Below are 13,100 nucleotides of genomic sequence, written 5' to 3'. Positions count from 1 at the left end.
AAAAGGTTTAATTGGGAAGCAATCAGGCCAGGATTAGGATTAGGGCAATGCATGTGAAGTGCCTAGCAATAAAATGTAGAGAATCCCTCTTAGGTTCACACAAGTGTCAACGCTGCCTTTACATGAACCCAAGAGTGAGGGCCCCTCACCCTAGTCCCAGCCCTGATCCAGGAAGCACCGACAGGGGAGTTGGAAGTGAGATAGGAAGGGAAGGAAGCCAATAGAGCATACATAATTAAGTTGCTGCTGGGAGCCACTGAGGCTCAATCCCACAGGGGAACTCTGGGAGACAGATAGAATGCATCCACCTAAGGTGAGGAAGCTGGAGAATTTATCCTCCAACTTCCATCTTTTACCGGCTGATGGCTGCCTCAGGGGCCCTCGCTCCCTGGCACTCCCAGCCTGTGCCACACACTAGCCTAGAGAAGTGCTAAGGCAGAGAGTTACAGGTTCTTGCAATAGGACCCTGCGGGTATGTAATAGAACAGTAAGTGCCCAGGGGAAATGGGCAAGGCAGTGCCTCTGCTAGAGGGCTGTGATAAGGATGAAATGAAATAACACAACCACAGTGCCTAACACAAAGGTTACCTTCTCTTTCCCAATTTATCACAATAGCTTGTGAAATTCTTGGATCTTCCCAGCTCTTCATGAGTTGACAACACCATCAGAACAGCTGCTTCCCATCTTTCGGAAGAAGCAAAACAAAAACAAGAAACAAAACCCAAAAACCCAGGGATCCTAGGCAAGCTCTAAACACCCGAGCTTGCTGTGGAAGGCTGGTGCTTGATGGAACTAAGGTAGTCGAACTGTAACCTCTCACATCTGCTCTTCACCCCTCTCTGGCTTTTCCTCCTCTCACTGTAACACTACTTACGACATACAAAACTAGCATCACATTGAGTAACGAATGCTGCCATTCACTCACCTTCTATGAGACAGATACTGTGCTTTTACCCACATTATCTTACTCCTTAGAACCCTGTAAGATTTTTCCCATTTTATAGAAAAGGAAACTAGGTCTCACAGAGGTTAACTTGTATCAGAAGCAGGGGTTCAGACTCAGGTTGATGTCATACTCTTTTCACTGACTTTGTCTCTTCACTGTCTTACTAAGGCCCCTCCCACAAAACCGCTGGTATTGGGAGAATAAGACAAATGAGCAGCTTTTACCAAAGATAGAGGTGGGAGGGCCTGGGGAGATGGCTGTTTCCCCCTGACTCCACATTAGTTAATAAATAAGCTGACCAGTACTAATCCTGCTGATCCACACCCTCCTCCAACAATTTGCCAATCATCCATGTTCTAGGGAGACTGCTCAATTTTAAGTTAAATAATTCACTTTCTAGAATCAGCCCTTTATCTCTTCTTATCTTCAGGCAGAGAGATAAACATACTATTCCCTGTTTATGGAACTTTACCTCCAATAAATTGCCATTTACTAAGAGAAAACTAGTGAGAGTTAAGCTGATGGGCCAAATTATTTCTCAGAAGGAAAACAGGAAAATAATCAGTACTAGAGTCAAAATACAGCATTTTCATTAGGACTGATGAGGCAGGGCACTGTGGTCTCACTTCCATGGACAAAAAGTGGTTTTATTTGTTACTCTGAACCTTTGTTTCCTCATCTGAAAATTGGGGAGGATAATACCTACCTCATAAGGTTGCTGTGAGGAATAAATGAAGCTACACACATTGCCTGAACCATAGCAATTGCTCAAAAAATAACAGCAATATTAATGTGATGCTGGCCACAATGTCAGTGCCATCCAACACCAAGACATGGTGAGCCTGCCATCCTGCCTTTTTCTAACTCAAAGAGCTTGTGCGCAAAGGCAGCTAGGCAGGAAACAATGCATTAAAGGCCTGTGCTGTGCCTTACATCTAGCTATCTCTGAACTCCTCAGTCTAACACACACTTCATGTTTGTTTTAAAATAAAGGAAAAGAAAATTTTGGACTTGGTAAATCAGAAGTTAGGAGAGTGTGAGTGGTGCCCTGTTTATCTTGTCCCAGGATCCTTTCCTGGTCGGCAGCCACCTCATACCATCTCCCACTACACCTTCAAATCAACTTGGGCCAAAGCTAGCTTTCTCAACATCCTTGTTTGGTCATCTCCCTCAGGCAGTTGCTTCTGCCATTCAACATCCTCTCATCTTTGGAGTCTGCCTGTGCACTGAGGATAGACCACATCTCTGCTCTTCACTGGAAGGTCCTGGGTAATGTGGTTGAGAATGTGCACTCCTCTACTAATGAACTGAAATAGAAGTTATTTCCTGTTGCTGCTATGACCTCTGATGGCAAGAGAACCAATCTCAGTTTTAGCAGATGAATATACAAGGCATCCCCACTGGTTAATCTAGGAAGAAAAAGTAATTGTATAGGAACTAATAACTTAGAGTTCACTTACAAACTCCTGGCAAGAATTGTCAGACATATCCCTCAAAGGTCCTATGCTCTGGCTGAGAATTCTTAACTGGGTGAGGCAGCAAGATGAGATGACAAGTCACTGAATGTTAAGGACAGCAGAACAGAAGTAGAATTCAATGCCCTGGCATCTTCCAGAATGATGTCAGAGAAAGTCAAGAGTAACCACACAGTGTTCAGAACTGTGCACTACACATTTTGTGAATATAGGCAGTATGTCAGAGACCAGTAATGGAATTCATTCCGAAACATGCAATTTATGAGTCTGAGAACTAGCTCCATAATTAAAATATCCCTCCCCTAAGCCCAGAGAAAAAAAGGAAAATCTCCATCTTATTGAAATAAAATTTCATACAAACATAGATAAATATATTTAAATTTTCTTTTTAACCACAAGTGAATTCAAACAGACTGTTATAAAACAGAATACTACACACAGTTGTCTGTATAGCTTATAGAAAACATAAAAACCAGAACACTGAGTGGGTGCTGGTGGTAGAAACTGCAGGGCCAAAACCTGCATAACAATGAACTGGAGACCACTAAGGCTTAATGAACATGGCCCACCCCTATTGCTAATGGTTTTGTCAACCTTTAGACCCTAGAAATTCAGGATTTCCTCCTTCTTCCTCTGCCTGCTTTGGTCCGTGTCCGGCTACTTGACCGGACGGTAAGCTGCTTTTTAAAGTCCACTAAGCAATCTGTGGTTTCTGAAATAGAAACAAAAGACTTGATGGGAGACTCATTTAAGTCGAGATGTGCAGGGGAACTCTGTATCTCTCTGCTGCAACCTGCCTCTTCTACCCCTGGTGAAGGCACCCTAGAGAGAAGGAGAAAAAAATCAGAATTCAATATACACCTACTAATAAGCACTAAGTATGTGTACCAGGGGTATTTACATATACTATTATTTCATGTAATCTTTGGAATAATCCAATCAGATAAGTACTATCATTTCCCTTTCACAGATGAGGACACTGGGTAAATCATATACCCAAAGCCACACAGTTGGGTAGTAAAGAAATGAGGATTCAGACCCAAATTCCCAAGCTGCTTGAATTTTAAGTCAGAAGACAAGGGTTGGGTGGGGATAGAGAGGCAAAGAGGAGTAAGACAGCTTTTCCTCTGCTTGTTCTGACACCATGAATGAACTTGAGGTAGTTATCCAATTCTCAGCCCAGATATATGGCAGGCACAGAGTTATACAGAGAGCAGTCACACAGTTCCACAGTTTTCTACTTCAACAGTCTGAATATCACACTATACACAGAACATAGGACCAGGGCTGTACTTTTCTAGAACTGCTGTCAGCCACACTTCAATGCACACCCCAATTCACCTGAAGGCTCCTGTCTCTGAAAACTTGGTCTTTATCTCTGCATCTGTGATAGGACAGAAAAAGTAATAATGTTGTTAGTGGTGGTGTAATCATAACACTTTTCACTGATCGTGTGCTTCCTATGTTCTGGGCACTGCTCTTCATCAGGCTTATCCAGGTAGCTCAGATCCCCAATCCCCAGACCAATGGAATGTGAGCATTAGCATCCAACAGGCTTACCTGCAAAAGTACAGAGGTAAACACTTTTGAATGAATAACCACTGAATAAATCTACTTCAAATCTGGACTTGAGGAACAAGGAGTTGCCAAGGGAAATCTGCTACCTGAAGAGATTCACAACCTGCTGACCTAAAGGCAGCAGGCTATGGGGCTCAGAGAGGCTGCCTTTTTATAGTCATCAGAAGGCACAACAGATTTGCTTGTTCGGAATGAACTATTAGAACTAGATGGGAAGCAAATCTCACCAGACCTAAGTAAAAGTTCCTCTTCCACCTACATCTAGTAAATTTATCAATAGCAACTATTAACAACAACAACAGTAATAATAGCAGCTAACATTTATCAAGAGCCTACTTACGTCAGGGAATATGTGTGGAGCTTTACTAGATATAATCCTTTCAATCTATGAAGTTGGTATTACTAACTCTATGCAATGCTCTTAAACAATCCACTCTACTCCTCCTTAAATATTAGGCACAGAGACAGAATTACTTCCTACAGTCCCTCAGGAGCAGAGGTTGAGACACTATGCTAAAGGTAACATGAATGATGCACAAAACATTAGGAGATGATAGTAATGACTAGTTTTCAATGCCTATTCCTTTAGGAGGTACTTAGGACTTGTACCACATTCCACTCTGATTTGGAAATGTTTTTTCCCCAGTTCAAAAGGCAAGTAGAAAGTTCAAGCTTTATAGAGGCTGAAACAAAATACATGATAAATAAGACAGAGTATTTCATCTTCTTTAGGGAGAGATGACCTAGACCAAGTCTCAAAGGCTGGCTGACTGGGTCAAATGTGCAACCACATAACTCTAGCAAAAAGTCAGGGGAGTTGGTAGTGGCTATTTTTACTAGAAGGCCTCAGAAAGAAGCTCAGAAAACTGGTCCTGGGATCCTCACCTGTAGTCTTGTACTCAGACTGTTCCAAGAGACTAAGGAGTCGGCCTTCACTGAAGCCTTTTTCCTGTGACAGAGAAAAATAGATGAAAGGGTTACACAGAGTCTAAAATACAACTTCCTTAGCCCAGATCACACCTATCTCCAGGAGAGAAGAGGTGTAGGGGTACAGCTGTAGGAAAGTCTTTTGCTTTCTAATAAACAAGGGTACACAGTAAAAAAGCAAATATGATTAAAAGAATACGTCTTTATGCCAAGAATATATCTAAGAATGGATACCAGAGTCAAGGCAAATTATTCCACCAAGATCGTATTAGAGAACAGTAACCTTTGACCTATGATAGATTTGGAGAGGTTTAAAATAGAAAATAACAGTTTCAAATTAGCTTCTAGAGGTAGCGATGACAGAGAAAAAACTAGCTCTATGGTATAATCACATACCCGTAAGCCCTAACTCCAAATTACCACCTAAACATCACCCCATTCATATAAGGAAAAGATAATTTCCCCTGATTCTTCATACTTTTCTTCATATTCTTTTTTCATCATGACAGATAATGGCTTCTCCATCTTAGTGTTCAGTGACTGCTATGTCAGTAAGCCTTGGACATGGAGCTGCTGCTTTATCTTTGATCTCTAAGCCAAGACTTGCTCTTCCTGATCTCTAATCACAAAGCCCAGAAAGCACATCTTCCCAGTGACCAGGACCACATCCTACAGTTTCCTAATAAGGCTAGGCACATGAGGTGTTCAACAGAGTTGACTGTATGTTCCTAGCAGTGGGTATACAACTGGATATACTTTCTGGAAAGTAATCTGGCAGTATGTTTCAAGAGATTTTAATGTTTATACCCATTGCCCTAAGAGCTCCACTTCAGGAAATCTATTCTAAGGAAATAATCAGTGGTACAAAGACTGATTAATGTTTTAAACACAGCGTTATAATACAGAAGAACTGGAAAACAATCTGAATGTCCAATAATATGAGAACGCTTAATTGACTGTGTGATACAAACATTAAGAGTAATTTAAAAAACAGTTTAAAAATAAACCCAGGAAGGTGTTTATGTTACAATTGTAAGTGTATATATACATATGCACATACAAGTATACGTATGTACACATATGTGTATATGTACATATATAATATGGTGTCAATTACATTAAAATGCATTAAAAAAAGACTAGAAAAAAATAGGCCAAAATACTAGAAGATGTCATCTTTGAGTAACTAACTTATGGATGATAATTTCGCTATTGTTCATACTTTTTTTTGAACTTCCCATATTTTCTACAATGAGTATATATTACTTTTTAATTAAAAGAAAAAATAATTTTAAAAAGCACAAATCCTATTTCAAGATAAACAGAAGAAGAAGGAAGGAGGGAGGAAAAAAGCCCAGGACAGAACTGTGGAGGGTTAGGTAACCTTTCCTAAAACACTCCACACATACCTTTGGGTTCCTCAGCCGTTGTGGACGCTTCCCCTCCACAGCTGAGCATACTCTATCACTCTCTTCAGGCCCATCTCCTTGGTCACCTCTTGCAAGCTGGAGACAGGACTCTACATGACACTGATACTCTCTGAATGGGACTAGGGATTTACAGAGATAACACTTCTCATTCCTAGCCAATCAGAAGAAAGAGAGAAAAGGCAGTTTTAAGATTTGCTTTTGCCTCTGTGCTCCTAGATACGTCTCAAATTGTGTTTTTATGTCTTAAAGTTATTCTGTGAAGAAGACATGTCAACCAAAGCAGATTCGCTCAGCAGGATCGCCAATAAAACTAACCCAATGCCAATCAAAAGGACTGAGTGATTAGTGGTTTTCCCTGGCTGTTTCTCTTACCCTTTTGTTGTGGCAGTGGGATGATAATGAAATCAGCTCTTCTAACTATCTCAAACAATGCTAACTGCTCTCCAGACTTCAGTCAAACTCTTCTCAAATTAAGTGTAATCGTTTTCTTCAAAGAGAAGTTAAAATTTAGACAGAAAAGGGAACACCAAGAGCATTAAATCAAAATGACATTTTTACCACGGTAGATGAACTTGTCTGATTAGTATATCAAGTCCGTCTATATGCTGACTTCCTTAATTCTACAACCTGCAACATCCACTAGGAAGTTACTAAAACCATGTGGTTCTGCCAGAGGCTTTTGCACAACTTCATATATACAGTTATTTTTATCTTTTTATAATCGTAGAGTTTGTGGAAAGAGGAAATTGTGTCCCTGAGGTAAGGTTTATTAGGCATCAGCAAAAATGGAATCACTGGAGACAAAGGAAGAAAATGAACATTTATGAAGTATTTTCTCTGTGGTGAGAACTGGTACAAGGCCCTTTAAACACAATTTCTCAATTAATTGGTGGGCCCTATTAGGAAGGTACTATTCTCCTCGAAGTCCTATAGCTAATAACTGTCAGAAGCCAGGTCTGCCTGACTCATAAAATCATCTTAGTTTTAAGAAGCTAAAGAAAACTTTCCAAAGCTTCTCCTTCTGGCTGTTGCTATTCGGTTACTACAGAAAGATTTAGATTGCCTTTATGGAAAAATTTCTCTGGGAGGGTCTTTAAAATAGGAGAAATAAGTCTCTCAAGTAATTAATCATTAGAGAGAATACAAGTAAAACTCTGACTTATGAGAAAAGCTACACTAGTGTACCTTTCAAGGTTTATTAATTAATGTAAAAAGCATTTATTAACCCCCTACTACATGAGAGACGGCAGCACTGTAAAAGAAGCATAAGTTTTTGAGTCAGGTAGACTTTGCCAGTTCTGGCCACATGATCTTAACCAGTTACGTATAATTTCTCTTCAGTTTCTATATTTATTTCTAAAAAAGAAAGAATACTACCTTATCAGCTATTGTGATAGCTACAAAGTAAATAAACCACCCAGCACAGCGGCTGGCACATAATATTAAGAGCTCAACAAACAGGTATTATTGTTATTGCTGTCTCACACACATTTTATTAGATGCCGGGGATATAAACATGAATGAAGGCAAGTATCTGCCTTCAAGTAACTCACAGACTAGCCACGGAGACAGAAATGTCAAAAACGAAAGGAAAAAAATTACTGCAATAGTGTGATGAATACAGTCCTAGAAAAATGACTGCATGACAGAAGGATTCCAAAAGGAGCAAGTGGAGCTCTGCTCAACTCGATTAGGGAAGGCAGCCATGAAATTTAGGATCTAAGATAAGATCTGTGTTTCAAAGATAAATGTTTCTAATGACTAACTGCCCTAATGTATTGTTGGTGATGTCTTTACTTTCAGGAGGCAGCACTTATACCTGACCCACCCCTTGCCCCTGCCTCCCTTTGTAATGAATGTGCTTTCTTAGTCAAGCTGCAACCCACAACCCAAGGAAGTCTTCAATATTGCCCAACTTCTTGCAACTCAACTTCTGTACCATTACATTGCAAAATAGCACACTGCTTCCCCAAAGCACCAAACACCAATATGCAAATTCAAAGAAAACAGAAAGCTAAGAGCAATGTGGAAGTGGAGTGAGTGGCAGGGTCTTTTCAGAGTAACAAAAAGGGATACAGAGGCCACCCACTTATGCTGACATAAACTGGGAATATGAAAAAGAAATACAGGCATTAAAGCAACAAAGTGATTGCCAGGCCGAAGAAACCCAGGGTAAGAGAGAAATTGGTCTCTTATTCGGTCTAAGTGATGGTATGTGTTAATAAGCAAGAGCTCCGTAAACACAGTATACCTACTTGTCAATGTCTAGGGAAATCTGAGCAGCTGTCCCACTGTCACTCTTGCTCTTTCTCTTAGTCTCTTTTTGTCTCCGAGTCAACACTTTCAACAACAAAAAAAAGAAACAAAACAAAAAAGAAAAACTGTTAGTTGGCAGTAGACTCTAAATATAAAAGACAAAATGTACTTGAAGAAGAAAAGTTTAAAATCCTATTCCACTGGGAGAGGTGTCTGGGAAACCTCTGCCTTTCTAGTACAGAGAATATTACTTGCATAATATGGACTGAAACTGCCAGCAGCAAGATATTCCCATATTTGCTAATGAGATCTATTTTTCCTCTACTTGCCATTAGATCTAAAAATCTAGTCCACACCAAGAAAGGTTTTTGTGTACTATCCTAACTTGCAGCACTAGGGGGAAGGATTCATACTTTCCCATTGAAAACTCTGTCTTTGTGACACATATACTCCAATAAGATGCTTTATGATATATAGAAATGACAGCTAAATCTGAGTGCCCACATTAGCGTCAATCTTTACAAAACTGAAAAGTGTTCCATTTACAAGTGAGAAAATGAGAGCTCAGAACAGTTAACACAACCAGTCTTTTCCACTACAATAGGACCACCTCCTAATTCTAGTGGGTATAGACAACTTTAGTCCAAGTGGCATACAAATACTTTTCTCATAGCAAAAGGTGTCTGTTTATCAAATCATACTCTCTTAAAGGGTCTTGGAAGTTAATTAACCAACTGTTTTCCAGTCTTCATTCCTTGCAGTTAACAAGAAGAACTGTGACCATCTCACTTCAAATATTGCCTTTGTCCCTCCTGACACTTGACATCCCCATGACAGAGAATTTAAAAGCTTATCAGTTCACAAAATAATTTAGGTTGTGAAGCATTTACCTAGACCAGGGGTTAGCAAAATTTTTCTGTACAGGACCAGGTAGTAAATATTTTAGGCTTGGAAGGCGATATGTCACATCGCCTTAACTGTCATAACTACTCAACTCTGCATTATAGCAGGAAGGCAGCCATAGGCAACATTATAAATAACTGGGTGTGGTATGTTCCAATAAAACTTTATAAAATCAGATGTCTAACTACATTTGACTCCTGGCTGGCCATAGTTTACCTATCCTTCTAGTCCAACCTCCCACTCATATAAATGCCTCTATAAGCAACCCTGACAAGTGATTAAACAGTCTCAACTATATCCATTCACTGAGGAGAATTCACTTCCTCCTAGGTAAACCCATTCTACCGCTACACAACAATTCTGGCTTAATCTGCATTTACTGGGGGCTGTATGAATAAGTTTACCCCCTTTTCCACAAGTCAGCTCTTTGAACACTTAACAAGCTACATTACAATCTTGGTTTTACTCAGTTGTCTGACCCACTAAAATGTAACCACCTTCAAAACAGGTACTATATCTAGTCATTAAGCCAATCACTAATAAGACTTGGACTGCAGAACCTTTGAGGGCCTAGGGTAGCTCTAATCCTTTTAATGATCCTCTGGAGATGGGTATTATTATTCTGCCCTATTTTAAACGTATGAAAACAAACTCAAAGGAATTGACTTTGCCAAGCTATCACAACTAGTCAGAAGAACCCAGAACAGTCTAGATCTGTCTGATTCCTATACCCATGTTTTACCTTCCTAGTTAATCTCCTCTACATACACCCCAATTTGTCAGTCTTCTATGTGTGGCACCTCAAAATGGACCCAATATTCCAACAAGCAGTCTGACCAGTAAAGAGAACACAAGAACCACAAGCTGCTTTGTCTGGACTCATATTCTACTAATTCAGCCAAGGCTGTGCTTACTTTATTGACAATCCTGGTATTCTACTGGCTTAAACTGAGCGTAAAGGCAATTAAGATCCATCCCCTATCCTTCCAAATCATCTTCAAAAATGTTATCAAGACAGGTCTCCTAATTCTTTACTTGGGTAACTAAGTTGTTGGGTATGTTTCCCCTCTAACAGGACTTTATATTTATCCCTATTCTTTTCAGTTGAACATTCCAGTCAGTTGAGATCATGTGAAGTCTTGATTCTGTCATCTGATGTTATTAGCTCTCCCAGCTTTGTGTCATCTGCATATATTACAAGCATGCTTTCTACATGTTCATCCAAGTCACTGGGGAAAAATGACTGTTAAAGATACGGCCAAGGACACAGAAAACTGTGGCATGTTACCAGAGAAGCCTGTCTTCCCCTAGTCCAAATTTCCTTTAAATACTTAATCAAGCAAGTATTTATTGATAATCTTCAATGTGTAAGTTTGGGGAGATATAGGAAATTATGAGGCATGGTTCTTGCTCTTAAGGAGCTTACAATTTACTAAGGGAGACAGCACATACATTCAAATAACTATAATACAAGGTGTAAAGAGATACATATAATAAAACATGATCATACACAGAAGCAACTATTAATAATGTCTTATCTCTAGGGAGGATGACAGGGACACCTGGGGACTGGAAGAGGAGGCAGGCATATTTTTCACTATATAGTTTTCTGTACTACTGAATTAAAAATTAAAAGGGCGGGCTTCCCTGGTGGCGCAGTGGTTGAGAGTCCGCCTGCCGATGCAGGGGACACGGGTTTGTGCCCCGGTCCGGGAAGATCCCACATGCCACGGAGCAGCTGGGCCCGTGAGCCATGGCGCGTACGGAGCCTGTGCTCCGCAACGGGAGAGGTCACAACAGTGAGAGCCCCGCGTATCACACACACACACACACACACACACAAAATTAAAAGGCCTAGTATTTACCTGAAGAAAATAAAATGCTAATTCGAAAAGATGTATGTGCCACAAGTTCATTGCAGCATTATTTACAATAGCCAAGATATGGAAGCAACCTAAGTATCCATCAACAGATGAATGGATAAAGAAGAGGTGATATATATATATCACTGTTTTCCAGTCTTGCCTAAGGGAACACAGCTAGTCGAGTCCTAGCCTGGAGACCATTTTGTCCAACTCTAAAGTTGGTGCACATTATTCCACTGTGTGCCACTGCTTCTTTGTATCTTAACAGTGCCAAACCAAGTCCTAAGTGCAGTTCCTTAGGGCGTTTTCCATCCAGTGGTATATAAAGGCCTGAGTTAATGGTCGTAGGTTTATAGGTGGCTCTCTCAGCTCTCAGTGATGTTCCTCCTTTCTGTTTTGCATACCTTGCCCAGGTAGTTGCTTTCCTGGTAGTTGTCTTCAGACTCCATCGTTCCCTTTTGAAATCTTTGCTACACACATATATATATATATATATATATACATATATATATACACACACACACATACATATATACACACACACACACACACACAAACACACACACACAATGGAATATTACTCAGGCATTAAAAAAAGAAATCTTGCCATTTGCAACAACATAGATGGACCTAGAGAGTATTATACAAAGTGAAATAAGTCAGACAAAGACAAATACTATATGATTTCACTTTTATGTGGAATATAAAAAGTGAAACAAATGAACAAACATAACAAAACAGAAAGAGTTGTAAATACAGAAAACAAACAGGTAGTTGCCAGGGAGGTGGGGGGTGGCGGCTGTGGGGGGAGGAGAGAGATAGGTGAGGGAAATTAAGAAGCACAAACTTCCAGTTAAAAAATAAATGAATCACGGGTATGAAAAAAAAAAATTCAAAGGGAGAAAAAGAGATCAGGTTACAGCAAGGCCTTAGGCACAAGTTAGAGTAGATGATCTATTTCTAAGGTTCCCTCCAACCCAGAGATTTTATAAATAAAAATAAAGTACTGCAGGAGAAAAACATCCTGGACATAGTTGTATAACCACCTTCAAAATCCACCTCCTATTCTATCAGCCAGCCCACATTTCTCCATCTTATGTACAAGGACTTTATGAGAGATTTTATCAAGTGCCGTGCTGAAATCAATTCTTAAAATGTTTGCATCTCTGATTACAGAAACCTCTAAGGTTTTTTTTTTCCCTCTCTCTCTCTTTCTATTTATTACCCATCTTGACTATCAAGGATTTTTCCCAAAAGAAATACTTGGAAACCACTCCACAAACAGGGCTGGAAAAGGAATTAATTGCTTATAGCACTTTATATATACCTCTGCACCTAGCACATTTCTGTTATTTGTTTATATGTCAGTCTCCTTTCTACATCACACAACCTTCTGAATTCAGAGATTCTGGGTTTTGTCTTGATCTCTTCACCATCCCCAGCAGAGTCTAGCATAGATTAGATGCTAATAAATACTTGTCAATTTAAATCATAGCAATGGATTCACAGGAAAAAGGGGCTCTTGTTTTATGAGAACCTTCTCTGTGCCAGGGACTTAAAAAACATAATCTCTAATCCTTACAATGGTCCTGGCAAGGCATATATCGCTAACTCTATTTTATAGATGATGAAATAAACTGACAAAGATCACAAAGCTAAAATAACAAAGAAACATGGCACCAGAAGTGCAATATGAGCTTTACTTTAAAGTAATATATGT

The 13,100-nt window shown here is 39.7% G+C and overlaps 1 protein-coding gene across 6 annotated transcripts in view; it reads right to left on the bottom strand.

The window, feature by feature from the left end:
• Nucleotides 1-2,770: 2,770 nt before the first annotated feature.
• Nucleotides 2,771-13,100, bottom strand: part of UIMC1 (ubiquitin interaction motif containing 1) — a 138,521-nt gene continuing 128,191 nt past the window's right edge. For all 6 annotated transcript variants that reach the window (XM_012538637.3, XM_049707080.1, XM_033414895.2 and 3 more), the window contains 5 exons: nucleotides 8,612-8,696; nucleotides 6,336-6,507; nucleotides 4,885-4,948; nucleotides 3,763-3,805; nucleotides 2,771-3,243 (listed from right to left, as the gene is read on the bottom strand). In XM_012538637.3, coding sequence (XP_012394091.1) covers nucleotides 3,033-3,243; nucleotides 3,763-3,805; nucleotides 4,885-4,948; nucleotides 6,336-6,507; nucleotides 8,612-8,696 — 575 coding nt within the window. In that variant the 3' untranslated portion in view covers nucleotides 2,771-3,032. The remainder of the gene's footprint in view (nucleotides 3,244-3,762; nucleotides 3,806-4,884; nucleotides 4,949-6,335; nucleotides 6,508-8,611; nucleotides 8,697-13,100) is intronic.

The sequence above is a fragment of the Orcinus orca genome, chromosome 3 (genome assembly GCF_937001465.1).
Source record: "Orcinus orca chromosome 3, mOrcOrc1.1, whole genome shotgun sequence".
Lineage (NCBI taxonomy): Eukaryota > Metazoa > Chordata > Mammalia > Artiodactyla > Delphinidae > Orcinus > Orcinus orca.
Note: the sequence above shows the minus strand (reverse complement) of the source record. Positions and strands in the feature narration are given on the sequence as shown.